The sequence below is a fragment of the Danio rerio genome, chromosome 23 (genome assembly GCF_049306965.1).
Source record: "Danio rerio strain Tuebingen ecotype United States chromosome 23, GRCz12tu, whole genome shotgun sequence".
Taxonomy (NCBI): Eukaryota; Metazoa; Chordata; class Actinopteri; order Cypriniformes; family Danionidae; genus Danio; species Danio rerio.
In genome coordinates, this window is record NC_133198.1 from 24,462,279 (window position 1) to 24,478,887 (window position 16,609).

At 33.5% G+C, this 16,609-nt stretch overlaps 1 protein-coding gene across 18 annotated transcripts in view; it reads left to right on the forward strand.

The window, feature by feature from the left end:
* arhgef10lb (Rho guanine nucleotide exchange factor (GEF) 10-like b) overlaps window positions 1-16,609 on the forward strand; it is a 99,953-nt gene that overhangs the window by 16,424 nt on the left and 66,920 nt on the right. For 5 of the 18 annotated variants that reach the window (XM_073938949.1, XM_073938947.1, XM_073938948.1 and 2 more), the window contains 8 exons: window positions 935-962; window positions 1,339-1,412; window positions 9,587-9,715; window positions 11,822-11,955; window positions 12,885-12,998; window positions 15,707-15,815; window positions 16,051-16,154; window positions 16,426-16,503. In XM_073938949.1, the coding sequence (XP_073795050.1) occupies window positions 935-962; window positions 1,339-1,412; window positions 9,587-9,715; window positions 11,822-11,955; window positions 12,885-12,998; window positions 15,707-15,815; window positions 16,051-16,154; window positions 16,426-16,503 (770 nt within the window). Of the gene's footprint in view, window positions 1-934; window positions 963-1,338; window positions 1,413-3,403; window positions 3,473-4,321; window positions 4,385-9,586; window positions 9,716-11,821; window positions 11,956-12,884; window positions 12,999-15,706; window positions 15,816-16,050; window positions 16,155-16,425; window positions 16,504-16,609 lie in introns of all 18 variants that reach the window. The other 13 variants (XM_073938953.1, XM_073938952.1, XM_073938954.1 and 10 more) reach the window with 7 other exon arrangements.

Sequence of the window (16,609 nt, forward strand, 5' to 3'; positions counted from 1 at the left end):
TGTGTTGCCATTTTAAAGAAGAATGTAGCAATTTCATATATTTTATTTGTTAAATCAGTGTGAAATGCATGAAGAATAATTTGTGTTATAATAAGTATTTTATATGAAAAAAATCTGCCCTGTTCAGACAAAATAAACAAGGAGATCATTCAAGCATTTCAAATAGTGGATTTATTTTATAGCTCATTTAATTTACAAAACCAGTCATTACCTTTAAATTACTTTCATTTACAACAATAAATCCTACAATTCTGCATGAGTAACTTACATTTTGCACCATGTGTCACAGAACAGACTCAGTCTAAATGGATCACTGGGTTAAATTAGTCATAAATGATAGTCTAGCTCTGAATTAATTGTTAACTTGTAAAAGAATTGCTCAACAATGTCTGCAGTTAAAATTTGTGTTTTTCAAAATATATAAAATGTGCAAATATACAAATATACAAAAAATATACAAAATATTCCTACAACAAAAAACTCCAATAAAATACTTGAAAAAATGTACTCAAAGGGATAGTTCACCCAAAACTGAAAATTGTGTCATCAGTTGCTCCCTTTTTACTTGTTCAAAGTTTGTTGTTTGAGTTTCTTTTTTTCTGTTGCACACAAACAAAGATATTTTGAGGAATGCTGTAAACCTGTAAATATTGACTATCATAGTTTTTGTTTTTTTCTGAATGTACGTCAATGATTACAGATTTTCAACTTAAAAAAAAAATGTATCTTTAGTGTTCAACACAAGAAAGTAAGTCAAACAGGTTTGGAACAAGTGAAGGTTGATTAAAAGTGTAAATTAAATTTTTGGGTGAATTATTGTACAAACACCTACGGTTCACCACTGATATTAAAGCACCTTATTAAAATCTTTTTTTGTAAGTGATTAAAAAAACAAATTCAATTAAATATTAAACAGCTTTTTTTCTTCCCACAGACATGGTAGCCAGACAGTCTCCTGATGGGTAAGATTGTTTGTTTTAACACACACACAGCTGATTCTGTGAGACATTCATGCCTTGTGCTTCAAACATTTTCCAGATGAAAATCTTGAACCTTATTATTCCAACAGGATGTCATCCATAAAAGCACTATAAATCTTTATATGCTCACTGTTTTAACAGTTTTTTATCTAAAGGACTTGTTCTGTTTTAGTTATGTATTCATAGGGTTGATGATTACCCTCCTAGTAGAACCCTTTTCTTACTAATGTGACACTTTTAGTTATTTAGCAGCTTGTTCTGGCTCTGTGACCTTTAAAGGTTATATGACAGATTTTTAGCACACATTTAGTAACAAGATTAAGCATTTAAATACTTTTGCATTCCTGTTTTGTTTCAGGAGTTCTGTTTCGATTGAGCCTCGAGCAGCCGAAGAACAAACCCCCATTTTGAAAAGAAATATAATTTATGAAGGTAATACATGAAGCATACCATATCAAAACATTTGTCTTGTTTGTTTGTGGTTCTGAATGTTTTGAAATCAATCTATTTAAAGCAGTTTACCTGGATGTCCCAAAATTTGTCATTAGTGCCTAACAATGTCTTAAAATGACTTGCAATGTTGAACAGGTTGAAGTAAAGTCAATTATAATGTCATGAGCATCACAGGAATGGTTCAGATCAAATCTGCAACACACACACTGCTCACTGTAAAACAAATCTTAAAAAGAATCAAAGAAACTTTTCTAGTCATCCCAACTTAAATTAATCAAACAGACTAAAATATTTTGTTAAACTTTGCATAGCTACAAAAATCTAGTTACCATCTGATTAACTAAGTAAATTAAGTTAAAGTACAGGGTTTCCACGCTTCTTAAAAGTACTTGAATTTCAGACATGTGGATTCAAGGCCTGTAAAGTACTTAAAAACAAACAGAGGTCCTTGAAAGAGCTTGAAGTTTGAAATGAAATTTGTTTATGGTTTTATTTCAACAAATGTACTCGATTGTCAAAAACAGAACAAAAAAAATGACAAAGTCTTCAATTAAAAAATCATAAATTTATATATATGACGCAGTGGCGCAGTAGGTAGTGTGGTCGCCTCACAGTAAGAAGGTCGCTGGTTCAAGCCTCGGCTTGGTCAGTTGCTGTCTCTGTGTAGAGTTTGCATGTTCTCCCTGTGTTCGTGTGGGTTTCCTCCAGGTGCTCCAGTTTCCCCCATAGTCCAAAGACATGCGGTACAGGTGAATTGGGTAGGCTAAATTGTCCATAGTGTATGAGTCTGAATGAGTGTATGGATGTTTCCCAGAGATGGGTTGCGGCTGGAAGGGCATCCGCTGCGTAAAACACGTGCTGGATAAGTTGGCGGTTCATTCCGATGTGGCGACCCGGATTAATAAAGGGACTAAGCCGACAAGAAAATGAATGAATATATATAAATGTATATATATATATATATATATATATATATATATATATATATATATATATATATATATATATATATATATATATATATGCTAGCAAAGATCATGATTAGTCACATTCAAAATAATATTTTCAAAATAAAAATGTGTAGTTGCATATTATATGTGTGTGTACTGCTTAAATCCATTATGTATAAATACACACACTTGCATATATTTGAGAAACAGTTTTTTTTATGTTTAGATTTATTTATATATAGGCAGCACAGTTGCACAGTAGGTAGCACAATCGCCTCACAGCAAGAAGGTCAATGGTTCGATGATGGGTTGCAGCTGGAACGGGATTCGCTGCGCTGAACATATGCTGGATAAATTGCTGGTTCATTCCGCTGTGGTGTCCCCAGATTAATAAAGGGACTAAGCCAAAAAAGCCAAAAAGAATAAATGAATGTATAAATAATATATGTTAAATAAAACATAAAAAATAAATAATTATGTTACAAATTATATATCAATTTAAATATTTATGTAAGTTTTAGTTTTGTGTTTTGTTTTTATGTATGTGTGAATATTTATGAAAACAAAATATGTTTTGGATTTGATTTATTTAATTGCAATTAATCGCTGCCCAGCACTATGTTGCTTTCACATGAAAAAGCAAACATTGCATTGTGTTTCACATGTTGTTTTTACACGCCATTGCAGATATAAATCTCATGATGTGGAGCTTGTGGTTTTTTTTTCTATAAAGATGTGAAGTTTAGAAAATTATTAATTTTTGTAAATCATAAAAAATATACAATTAACTAATTGTAAATTAGCCAGAATTTTTAACAAGACATTCTTAAAGTTAAATTCTATGTGGATGTTTATACACTGCAATGGCAACATTGTTTAATTTACAAAACTGAGCAGTGCATCCAAACTTGATCCATGATATAAATTCACTTGAGAATGAATGACATTGTAATCCTGGCTGGGAAGTCATTTCAGTGCTTAAATCTGGCATATACTGTATGTTTTAAAATATGTCTGCAGGTTCATATTTTGAGCCAGGGTGCCTCTACGCAACGGTTTTGCCTTCTCCTCACAAACATGTTCAGACAGGTTGGTGGCTCTGAGAAGGGCCTGCACCATGCCTTCCTGTAATCCACACTAATGCAAAATCCACAAATCAGCACAGAATCCAAAGATCTGAAAAATCGCAATGACTAATCCAATCCAGACCCACAGAAATCTCACGGGAAAGAAAACAACACTCCCCGGTCCACACATTCAGACACTGATTCAGCTTAATAAATCAGACTCTTTGGAGATTTGTCTATTTCAGTCCAATCAAATAACTCAACAAACAAGTGATCATGCAAACAAAATCCTACAATGCACATACAGCGGAAGGCAAAAATGATTAGTCTTTTTCAAATATTTCCCCAGTTATCTTTGCAGATTTTCCTATAATAATTCAAGAACGTTTTTTTTTCTGTAGTTTGGCTGGAATAAAAGCAGTTTTTAATACCGTAATATGAAAAAATTAGGGTCAATTTTACGAGCCTCCTTAAGAATTTATATTTTTTTCAGTTGGCGACAGAACAGATCACTGTTGTCTAATGACTTTCCTAACAATAACCTCTAAATAACTACACAATTTTATGTACTGTCAACATGGCAAACATAAAAAATGTAAAAAATTAGTTATTAAAAAAATCGTGTTTAAAATGTGTTGAAAAAAACTTTTGTTAAACAGCACTTGGGGAATATATATAAAATAATATTTAAATTTCACTGGAAGGCTAATAATTTTGCCTTTTCTAAAAGGTCAAATCTGCAGTTAAGATCTGGTTAAGAATTCTGCATGTTCCAGATAACATGACAACATTACCTGGTGTCGCTTGAGGTATTGGGGACATCAACAGTTGTTATAGCAGAAGTTAAACGGTGTGTGCTATGTTTGTGCAGCCCCGGTTCACTCTCGGGAATGGTTCAGTGTGGTTTCAGAGCTCACACTGCGACTGCATAAAGGTACAATCCCCCCTCCTTAGGACTTATAGCTGTGGCTTTTTTGTATTTGACTATAGATATCCTTTTTCTATTGCACGACTCTTTGAGATACTTGTCAGCGATTGGTCAACTACCACCTTCAGCTGTCCTATTTTACGGCACTGATGGCAACAGTGCATATATAATCAGTCAACACTCGCTCGCTCACTTGCTCACGTTTTATTTAAACACAAATGACACCTTTTCATGGAGAACCAGGAGTGCTGGTTAGAAAAAAATGAAGAATCAAACAATCAATTTATTAACTGAAGCATAAAAATGTATTTATTTGTCCATTGTTTGTTCATTTAAACTGTACTTTATTTAAATACAATTTTATGCTTCAATTATTTAATTGATTATTTGACTCTGAATTTGGTTTTATTCTTAACCACACTCTTGGTCCTCCATATCTTTTTTAGAAAAAGTTATTAATACTTGTAAAAGTAATCAGAAGTCCTCTCTTTTTTCACTAGGCTGAGTTGTGTTTCCAAAAACCATCGTTAGCCATCTAAGGTTGCAAGTTTCGTGGTTACAAACATAGTTTGTTGATTTGGTGTTTCCCAAATCCATTGTTTCAACAAACATTCACAAAATGCATCACAAACTTGTACGCTTGCAACTACACCTCTGGAGCTGTAGTTAGAAACATAGTATTTTTACAGTTCAGTTTTAGCGATATTCATGTTTACAATTGCGTTGCCTTCGTAGTGCACTTTAAAAACATTTATTCCTTTTTGAACTCCGCCGTGGCTCATGAAAGATGTAGGTGACCTATTATTTAAAAGCGGAATTTACATTATGTCTCCAAAGCTTGTGAAAGCAAAAAACATAGCATACGCTAATGTTTTTAATTTATAGTAGGGTATTTATTAAGTATCTGTACAGAACATTTCTGTATTGTTTTGAATGTCAAACTGTAAAAGTAGACTTTAAAAAAAAAAATAAATAAATAAACAATCATCATCATCATCATCATCATCACCATTTTCATTATTATTAATATTATTATGAAAGAAGATTTTTTTCATTTCCCAATAAATAATAACATTTAATTTCTTAATAAATAGCCTCAATATTTGTTTGTTTATATGATATAAATGTGAAATTAGAATATGTGTTAGCTTGTTGTAAGTGATTTTATTTTTATAAAAGAAACATAGGCTCTATGTGGCCCATTTACATATATCTAAATTAATATGGAAAACAAGTTTATGTTTTTACCAAAACAAATATTGGATTTATTATTATTATTATTATTATTATTATTTAATTTGGGGTTCTTCTCTAAAGAAGTTGTTACCACCCCATTTAGAGAATCATTATGGAGGTTTTACGTTATAACTAACGTCATTCAAACAATGGATCTGCGACAAAGAAACTACGGTTTTGGGAAACACTCCTTACACTACATCGTGCTTTTTCCAAACGATGCATCATGCTATGACAGTTCAGCCACGAGATCGTTGTTTGGAAAACGCACCCCTGTTTGATTGCAATTGACTTATTTTACATATTTTTAAATAACATTTTATTAATGTATATATTTATTTATACATAATTGTATCCATATCATACCATATTATACCTAAATGACGGTGTATTTATTTATTTGGTTTGTAGCCGTGTAATATCAAGTGGCATATTTTGCGTTGAAGCCCAGCTGGGTGGACAATATCCCTTACATAGAATGTTAGATCAGTAAAACCCTTTCCTGCATTCATTTACCAGGCTTCAGGAATGATTGCCAACCCTCTCAGTTATTTTACTGTAGACTGTTTGTGTATTTTGCCATCATAGTCCCAGTGTTTTAGCCTATAAATAGACCCAGTGTTACAGTGTACTGTACTGTGCTTTAAATACAGGCTCTTGCTGTGCTATTACTGACTAGTAATGAGTACTCTGGCTTCCATATCCACTTCCTGCTGCTGTCATTTCTACACTATTTTAAATCTTTGTGCATTTTCCTCGGTGTATACACTTTTATATTTATATATGCACCATCACACTGACAATCCATGTTAGCTACAAAGCCACATGAAAAACATCAATGCTTCCAAGTAAAGCTGTATCAGTAACATCTGTGACATGATGACAATTACTGCAGAAAATATTTTCGATCTGTACATGTTGAGAGAAACGCACTATTGCAAGTGTGTACGATGCCAATGCAACTATTTCCCCAGATTTCCTACATTTCCCACTCATTTTCACAAGCTGAGTGATCAGAAATGAATTGTCTGCTGTAAACAAGAGCATGCCATGCTTGCTTAACTTGTGTTTAACCTGGAATATTCCCAGGAAAGATATTTATATTATACTCCTACTCCTAATTAATGTGCTCACTGAATATTAAATGATTTCCCTCTGACATCCCAGACTGTCTCGATATTTCTTTCAGATATTCAGAGGCCTAAAGAGTTTAAAGCAGAATTCACTTTGAGGTATTTTAAGCTCCCGTGGGGGAGTCTCAGCAGGCGACTTCATTAGGTAAAAAGAGGCTGTCAACAAATCTGTACAAACTGTCACAGTGGAGACGGGTGTACTTATTGTCAGTTCACTGTGTGTAGGAGTATGTTTGTTATTTTGTAGTTCTGTTGTCAGCATGCAAGCACAAATCTGTGTCAAAAAGATTAATAATGTGCTTTTCTTTGCTAATCAGGCATCAAATTCATTTATGCTCAGTTTATCAATCTGCTTAATATCTTGTTTGAGTTCTAAAAATCATAATCAAATGTAATTCTTTGTTTACAACTATGATCCAAAACTTTTCAACCCACTAATTTAACACTATTTTATACCTACCGTTGCCAGTAAATGTGTTATAAACATGTTTGTCCACTGTATTATGTTAATGTCTTCACAAAGAAATCTCTAAGGTCTTTAAATTTACACTTTAAACAAATTAATAAACAAATTATTAGTACATTACTTTAAAATCAAGTGAGTAAACCCGTTGCCTTAACTTTTAGATTTTTAGAATCATGCACAAATTGCACATAGATCATTTACTTAATACGACAATAAATGAACTTGTTTTTTAAGTAAAGTCAACTAATAGCTTTATAATAATGGGTTAACTGACTTTATTTTAAAGTAAACAAATTGCTTTTTACAGTGTATTGACCCAGGATCACTCTTAATTTATTTTCATCAACTGACATTTAATGTCTCTGAGACCTGTTTGGTAACAATGAAATGTCTTATCCATTGTGACTTAAACTTATTACTGCTCTCAGTGGATGGAAGTCATTTCCTCAGAACACAAAACATTAAGCTTTTTGAAATTAACAGCACACACACACACACAAAAAAAAAACATTATATTGGCCAGTTTGTCCTGCTGTCACTTATATATTACCAAAGAATATAGAATAAACAAGACATGTCACTTGTATACTTTTGAATGGTGAAAAGTGTAACTGTCAATATGGTGAATGATGCCCCTCCTTCTAGTACAGGAGCTAATCAGCAATCGCTATATGATGAATAAAGCCTGCAATTTAGTACATAAACCAATCAGCAACGCTATAGAATGACAATTCCTCGAGGGAGGGGATTGGACCAGACGACACAAACATTTTGAAATTAAACTAAATAGACAGATGTTGTTTAATTTTAGCAATTATTCGTAATATAAAAAGGAATCGTAACTTTAGCAAGTAGTTTTGGCGAATTTGATTTTTCCCTATTCAAACAGAATGCCCGAGCATACTGCCCAAGAGGCGTTTCAAAGATGGCCCCCGAGTGAAATGACTTGCCTTAAAGGGACTTTGATATTACATCATTAGTCTGGTTTTATTTAAACATCTTTTTTTTAAGTCTTTGACTGGAACACTTAAATCTATTGCTGAAAAAGTTTTATGTAGTTTTAAAAACATCCATCTGTAGATTTTAACCTGTGGCAGTTCTGCATTGTGTTAAATTCTATGTGAACCTGAAGTTGCTGAGATTTTTTTTTCTTCAGTCTGTTGATTTAAAGCCAACTAAACAGAATATTAAGTAATGGGCAGGTCTTTCTTTCTGCACATCATTCCCTCATAGCAAACTAACAGTTAGTGGGGCGTGGTTAAAATGTTGTTGCTGAAGAGAGAAAGGCCGCCACTCTAAACGCAGAAGCAAATGGTCAGACTTTGATAGAACATTATCAAAACAAAACTTTTCTTCTGTGTATTTAATTGCACAAATTAATTGTTCACATGTCATGATTTCACCAAGTATGCGATCCTGGATAATCATCTATGTTAATTCTGGAACATCATTTTTGTTGTAATACCTATACCCTACCCCTAAACCCAACCATAACTGTAAATTATTTCCAAAATCAGAGGGGAATAATAGTTGGATAACAATCATGTTGTAACAATCACCAGCGATCTAATCCTTACAGATCGCTGGTAAACACACAGATCACATAGGACTGCAAATCTGCTGGTTTATGGACTACAACATCCAGTCATACAACACATACACACGCCTGCTCCAAATCTCCATTGATTACACTCCCACAGCTGATACTGCTCATGGACTGATTACACACATAAATACAGCTCATTTTGACTCTCTCATTGCGAGTCTTGTAAACAGTTTTGTGAGCGTTTTTCCTTGCCTTGTCTTGCCTTGTTTTTTTGACCCTGTGCCTTGTTTTGTTTATTTACCTTGTCTGCTGCCTGCCCTCTGACATCTCGCCTGATATTTGACCACAGCTCTGCATTTGCCTGTATACATCTGTTTGCCCCTGAGTTGACCAATGCTTGCCTGACCAATCTGCTAAATAATCCTGCGTTTGGATCAGCACCCCTGGTGTCAGCCACCCATTCACATTACACATGTAGAAGTGCTTAAACCTAACCTAGGCCTAAACTTAACATAAACTGTAAACATATCCCTTAATTCTGATTGGCAAATTAGAATGTTGTTTCAGGATCAACATAGATTTTAATCCAGGATCACGTTCTACTTGGTGAAATCAGGCTGGCGTTAATGGTCACCTAGAGAATAAATATGCATTATGAAAATAAACTTAGTAAATTTTGATGTCATATTAGCTTTTAATTAGCTTCCAATCCCAATATGTATAGTTCCATATATAGTTCAATTAGAAGTCCCTTTGTTACATAATTGATGTGGTTAGATATTTTTAATTTAAGTGTATGAATGACGTTCTAGTTCTCTGTCCTCCAGGAAAAGCCGTTCCTGAATCAAACGGAGATTCACCCCCTGAACAAGAGAAGGTGAACTCAACTGCTCCTGTTCGCTCAGAGGTTGTATATGATGATGTGCCCTGTGAAAACATCACACCTCCGGATGTAGGTGAGTGTCTATTGGGTGTCATCTGTATTATCATCATCACCCATAGGAAAATTCCTCCAAAATTCCTCCTAAAATAGCAATGAGGTCACAAATTTTTTTTTTAATAAAGATTTTTTTTTTTTTTTTTTGGATTTTTGCCTTTATTTGACAGAACAGTAGTTTTGACAGGAAGTGAAGTGGGAGAGAGAGGGGGGTATGATCAGGAAAGGTCCACGAGCCGGGATTCGAACTGAGGACACCCGGAGCACTTCCGCACCATGTGTCAGTACGCCAACCAATAGGCTATTGCACTGATATGAGGTTGCAATTTTTTAAAATCTACACTCAAAGAAATATATATATTTTTGCTTGTTTAAACTACTTTTGTAAAATAAGCTGAAACAACACAATTTTTGATATTTCATTGGCACAACTTATTTTTTATGTTCAACCACATACATTTGTACAAAGTGTGTACACTGTATTAAATGGAGGATTTCACACAATTTATTCATGTTGTCCTAACACAAACCGATTTAAGTTACTTATTTGTTTTCACAAATTTAAGTTGATTGAACATAAAACAATTAAGTTGTACCAAAAAAAGAAATCGTGTTGTTTTAGGCCATTTTAAATAAGTAGTTTGAATAAGCAGCAACAATAATAATTTGAGTGTACATCTACATTGTGCTATTTAAATGAAATCTACATAAAAGTAACAGTACCACATCACCAGATAAGAGGTTGTACCTGTTAGTTGCAACAAGTCTATAAGTTGCCCCAATATCAAATTTGCTTTGTTTAGAAATAAAAGAACAGGTAAGTAGCATTGATTTTTAAGTCACATTTTATCATTTTATTTACAGATAATATGAAATAGGCTACTGTAGTCTTTAACTGAAATAAAATGATAAAATTATAAACATATTTTAGTCCAAATTATTTGGCAGGCCAAGCAGAGCAGGCAAACATAAAAGAAGCGTCAATTATAGTGGCATTTACTATGAAACATTTATTATAAATGCAGGTCCCACTTTATAATAAGTTACCTTAACTACCTTGTACTTACATCAAAAACTATTAATACAATGTACTTAATGTGTTCATAATCTATTGCGGAATACTTATGGTGATATAAGGGTGGGATACGAGTAAGATTAGGAAAAGCTTGGTGATAGGCTTAAGGGTGGGTTTAATTATAAGAAATTAATTACAGATGTAAATATATGCAAGTATTTATTCAATCGTAAGTTAAATGTAAAAACATGTATTTACACAATAAGTATATTTTGACAAATTATTAATTTCAATGTAAGTACATATTAGTTAAGGCTACTTAAAATGGGAATTGCATTATATAAGTTGAAATGTAAGTCATAACATATTTAAAATGATAAAAAAATGGAAAACATCTGCAAGAATGATATTTTTTTTATTTATTATTTTACAGTGTAGAGTTTCTGATTTACCAAGATATTCTATAAAACAATTGTTTTTATATAGTTCATTCATGTGATGGGAATGCTTCATTTTTACAGCCATTAATCCAAATTGAGGATAATGCATAAGTCCGACAAGTTTCAGAAAAATAAAAATATTATGGAAAATATTGTAAATACAGAACTGTATCTGTATAGTTTTTGTTGCAGTGCAGAGTTTCAGATTTAACAAGGCATCAATGATTTTATTAAAAGTTCAAACACTTCCTTAAGAATAGCATCAAACCATCTGGAATATGATATCCTCATTAAGAACTTTAGGGAAACTAAAATCATACATTAATGCACTAAAAAAGTTGACAGTTTTTTTTTTTTTTTTTTATCGGCCTTCTTTTTTTTTTTAGGCCACTCAGTGGGGTGCATTAATCCACTAGAGGGATCCGTGAATTATGAGGAGCCCATGAGACCCAGAAACAGAAAAGTGCTAAAAAAGTGCAAACTCTGAGCTACAGAATGTCCCCTCGAGTAGTAATCAATAAATTCCCTTTGCAGGCAGTAATTTGTTTTCACCCTTTAGCAATCAGCCTGTACCAACCAACCTACTTATGCTTCTCATTTGTATGTAAGCTTCAATGAGGATGTCTGTCTTCCTCTTATCAAAAATACTTTGTTATGTGTTATTTATCAGTGGATGACGTGATCTATGAGGAGGTGCAGAGATCTGGTGAATCTGGATTGATAGACAATGGCTGGGGCTCCAGTGAGTTTGAGAGTTATGATGAGCAGTCAGATAATGAGACCAAGCAGCCCACCCGTAATAAGGTAAACGCACATCAAGAGTGTTTAAACAAGTAATATATTTCTGTACATTGATTAAAAAGAAAACAACAATTTATTTTACTGGTAAATCCAAAATCTGTTGGTAGAACTCCTACTGTATTTAATCCATCACACAGTATAAAAAGTTTTATAGTTTAACATTTTTTTTCCCCAAAGACAACTGTAAACCATAAGCTAGATTTATTTGTTCCTGTAAACAAAATAATTCTGAGGCAAAATCAGTTTTGTTTGGGCAGTCCAACATTAGAGCAGTCATTGATGTGAGTTGGGGCCTTTAAATGGTTTGACCAGTGACAAATGAGGGAAACCTGGTCAACAACAAACATTATGTTTGTCCATTCTCTTCATTAAGTCTTCAGTCAAGCAGAAATGACACACTTCAACTTTAGAAAAAAGGAAAAGGATCTTTTTGGCGCTCAGTTTTGTTTCAGTTCTCCTTCCTTGCTGGGTTTACCCTGTTCCTGTTCTTAGTTATTGTGTACTGATGCACGGAGAAAGGATCAGGTCTTAATCCACAGATGTTGCACGTCATGCATGAAAACAGGTACAGAAAGCCTTTGCTAGACTAACCAGAGAGCCCAGAATGAGCATTAAGGGGCCTTAAATTCAGTTAAAGACTATTTTATTGGCAGAAGCGCTGTTTAAGTGCATTGTGTTAGCTTGGTGAACTGAGACAGACAGTATCTTAGGCTCAATCTTTTGTCTTACTGTCTCGTTCGCTCTGTTATGTCTGTCTTTATTCCCTCTCTCGTTGGCCTTGATGTTATCACTATCTGCCTGTGTTTCTCACTTTTTTCATTCTCATTATTTTCTTATTTTTCCCTTCTGTTTTTTTCTATCTTTTTTCTGTGCACTAATATTTATAACCCCACTCCACTGTACCGCCTGTGGACATGCCATAATGGACATAGATTTCCCCAGATGTACGACGTCTGAAGCAACGCTGTGTCCAGACCAGGCGTGAGCTAGCCATGCGGTTAGGGGCAAGGGATGTCGGCCAGCTCAAACAAAACTATGACATTAAGGTATATTAATGAGGTGATAGATATGTGGTCTTCGGTGATCTTTGGGATGCTTGAGACAAAATGTGTGTTTTTGAATGCCCATGTTTGTTTTCTGTAATAAATCAGCTCCATATTGACAGTTTGTTAACACTTTATATTGATGGTCCCTGTTGCACATTTTGTTGACTAAAAGTTGCATTGCAATTACATGCCAATTAATTCTTTTTTGAGTAATTAGCCTGCTTAATACCTGCTAAAACTGCTCCTTCAACAGACATTAAACTGACTATAAGAAGCTTTGCAAGTACATGTCAACTTACACTAACCCTAACCATAACCTAACAGTCTACTTCTGATCTAATAAGAATTGGTTGGCATGTGTATCTTAAATTCAACAAAATGTGTTAAAGGGACCATCAAAATAAAGTGCTACAAATAGTTTTATAAAGTTTAGAGGTGTTTTTTCATGGCTGGTTGCATCAAACAAACAAAATAGGTTTTGTATGTAGGACAAAAATTAAAAATGTGTATTGCAATATCTGGCAAATCCATTTTTCAGTTAAATGAATACATTTATCTGGCAAAGGTGCAATATATTTTCACACAATAATTTTATGCAATAAATCAAAAGTAACAGTAATGACACTTATAATGGATTAAATAATTTATAATTTAAAACAATCCTGTACTTTTGGATATACATATGTTATATTTATCTATTCATAAATATAAAAAGGTCAAGTGCATCACTGTTTCCACAAAAAATCTTTAGTAGCATAATTTTATATTAATGCAATTTTAATAAGCAGAGATGTTTTTTTGAGTAGCAAATATACATATTGTAATGATTTCTGAAAGATCATGTGACACTGTCAACTTTACAGCTTTGCATCACAAAAATAATAACATGAATTAATTAAACATATCACAATATTGTGGATTTTTTCTATTTTTACTAAGATAAAAAAGCTTTGGTGAGTATATGAGACTTCCCACAAAACACAATAAAAGAAGCAGAAAATAGCTGTAATTTGCAATGTTACATTATTTAGTTGTATTCGAAAAGTTTAAGTACAATTTGTGGTTATGTAGTAGTAAAAGGGCTGAGCGATTAATCGAAAAGTAATAGAAATCGTCATTCAAAACTTATAATCAATCAAATTTTTTCAGGTTGATTTTTTTCCATTACTTTCCTTACTGCATGTGGAGTCACATGACCCAGCTCTGTTAGCCACACTTTGTAGCCACATCTGATCTCTGGTCAAGTAGGACGACAAACCCATTCTTGTGCCTTTTGCTTTGCACTACAATTACGATGATTGGAAACTCCACCAGTGAAGCCTTGAGACGGCATATTTTCCAATACATTAAAATGATTATTTACATAAAAATATTTGTTTACAGAAAATGCAAGAAATGCACTGTTTAAAATATTATTTACAGGGCATGCAAGAGTTATTTTATTTAGAAAATATTTTGTTTTCTAGTTTTAATATGAAAAATACTTAAAATAATTTTATTTGTTTCCAAAAGTGCCAAAAGTGGTTTATTTTCACTTTTCTATAAGGAAAAAAAAAACAATCGTTTGTTTTAGGCAATGAATGTGTGGGCAACGCGGTGGCACAGTAGGTAGTGCTGTCAACTCACAGCGAGAAAGTCGCTGGTTCAAGCCTCGGCTGGGTCAGTTGGCATTTCTGTGTGGAGTTTGCATGTTCTTCCCGTGTTCACGTGGGTTTCCTTCGGGTGCTCCAGTTTCCTCCACAGTCCAAAGACGTGGTTCAGGTGAAATGGGTAAACTAAAATTGTCTGTAGTGTATGAATGTGAATGAGAGTGTATGAGTGTTTCCTAGTGATGGGTTGGAGCTGGAAGGGCATCCGCTGCATTAAAACATATGCTGGATAAGTTGGCGGTTCATTCTGCTGTGGCGACCCCAGATTAATAAAGGGACTAAGCCGAAAAGAAAATAAATGAATGATATGAGAGACTTCCTTTGTTTACCAAATAAGTGGATCTAATTTGATTTGCATTGTAAACATTAAACAAAAGTTAAAAAGGTATTACTTTTTATTTCATATATATTATATATTTTAGTTATGACACTCCCAAAATAATTCAGCAAAAAAACGCAGTTTTAACACAATTCTGCTTAGAAATAGCAAAACCTGTCTGCAGATTCCGTCTGTCCCTACTTATAAGTCAAGAATAGAGCACTGAAGATTATTAATGTAGAGTTAAAGCTTAACGAATAATGAACTCACTATTTGCTAATGCTTTATAAATGATTCATAGTTATTATTGTATTATAAAATGTTACCAAATTTCTCACTTGTAATATGTGAGCATATTTACTGTACAGAACTTATCAGTGAACTATGAGGACAAAATGAAAATAAATTGATTAATAAAATATTCGTTCAATAATCATATTTGGACTAAATTGTTCCATTAATCGACATTTTGATTTTAGGTCAAATCGCCCAGCCCTGTGTTGTAAAATGTCATGTATATCATTGTTTGAAATGGGCAGATTTTTATTTATTTTTTTCCCACAATGAAACTGAAACTGTGTGAAATTCACTGAGTGTTGCAACTGAGTTGAATCAGACTTTTAGGATTTGTTCTGCTGATGAACACACTGAATCCACAAACAGGAATTTATCTCTATTTCTTTTAGTTCTCATTTTGTTCTTCTCTGTCATCTTATGCAGCTCTCTCTTTTCTCCCGTAGGTTCAGCAGCTCATGAAAGCAGCGAGGAATGGCACTAAAGATGGACTGGAAAAGACCAAAATAGCCATGATGCGAAAAGTGTCCTTCCTGAGTAAAAAAGAGTGCACAGGTTTGACTCGTTGACTCTCATTTCCTCTTGTTCATTTCTGGTACTTTTTTTTCTGACATATGGTACGTTGCAGTACAGAAACAATACTTGAAACTAGATGTGTCTTATAATGTTTTGATAGCAGGTGGCATTTATTATTAGATCTCCAGAATTGTGATCATTTAGATGAAGATGGCAAATTTCGGAGTAGTCTGTGATGCCATTGTGATTGAGGATTTTGACTGTAATTGTGTAGATGATACAGAGGATGATACTGGATATCTGGACGTGACTGTATCTGAACTCAAACATCCACCACCTCAGCTTTCTCCAATGCCAGAAGGGCTCAGTAGCCAACAGGTGCGTTTTTGTTTATGTGCTTGTGTGTGTGAATCTGTTGATATTTCTGTATTTATATATATATATATTAACATTACATTACAAACAATTTTTCAGTCAGCAATTAATTGAAAATTAATACTACTACTAATACTAATTCTACTGCAAGCATTCAGTTAAAATTCAAATCTTTTGAATTAAAGTGTATATTTATATTGAATGTTGGATTTTTTTTCAGTTACCTAATTTAACTCAACTTCACCTTTTGCTATTTGTGGTTTGTGTGTCACAGGTTGTCAGGCGTCATATTCTTGGCTCAATCATCCAGAGTGAAAGAAGCTACTTAGACTCTCTCAAGAGGATCCTGCTGGTAGGTGACATAACCATGACACAATGTAACATTTGAGGGCCAAATTATTAGCCCTCCTGTACAATAATTCTTATTTTTTTAATATTTCTCAAGTGAGATTTATTAG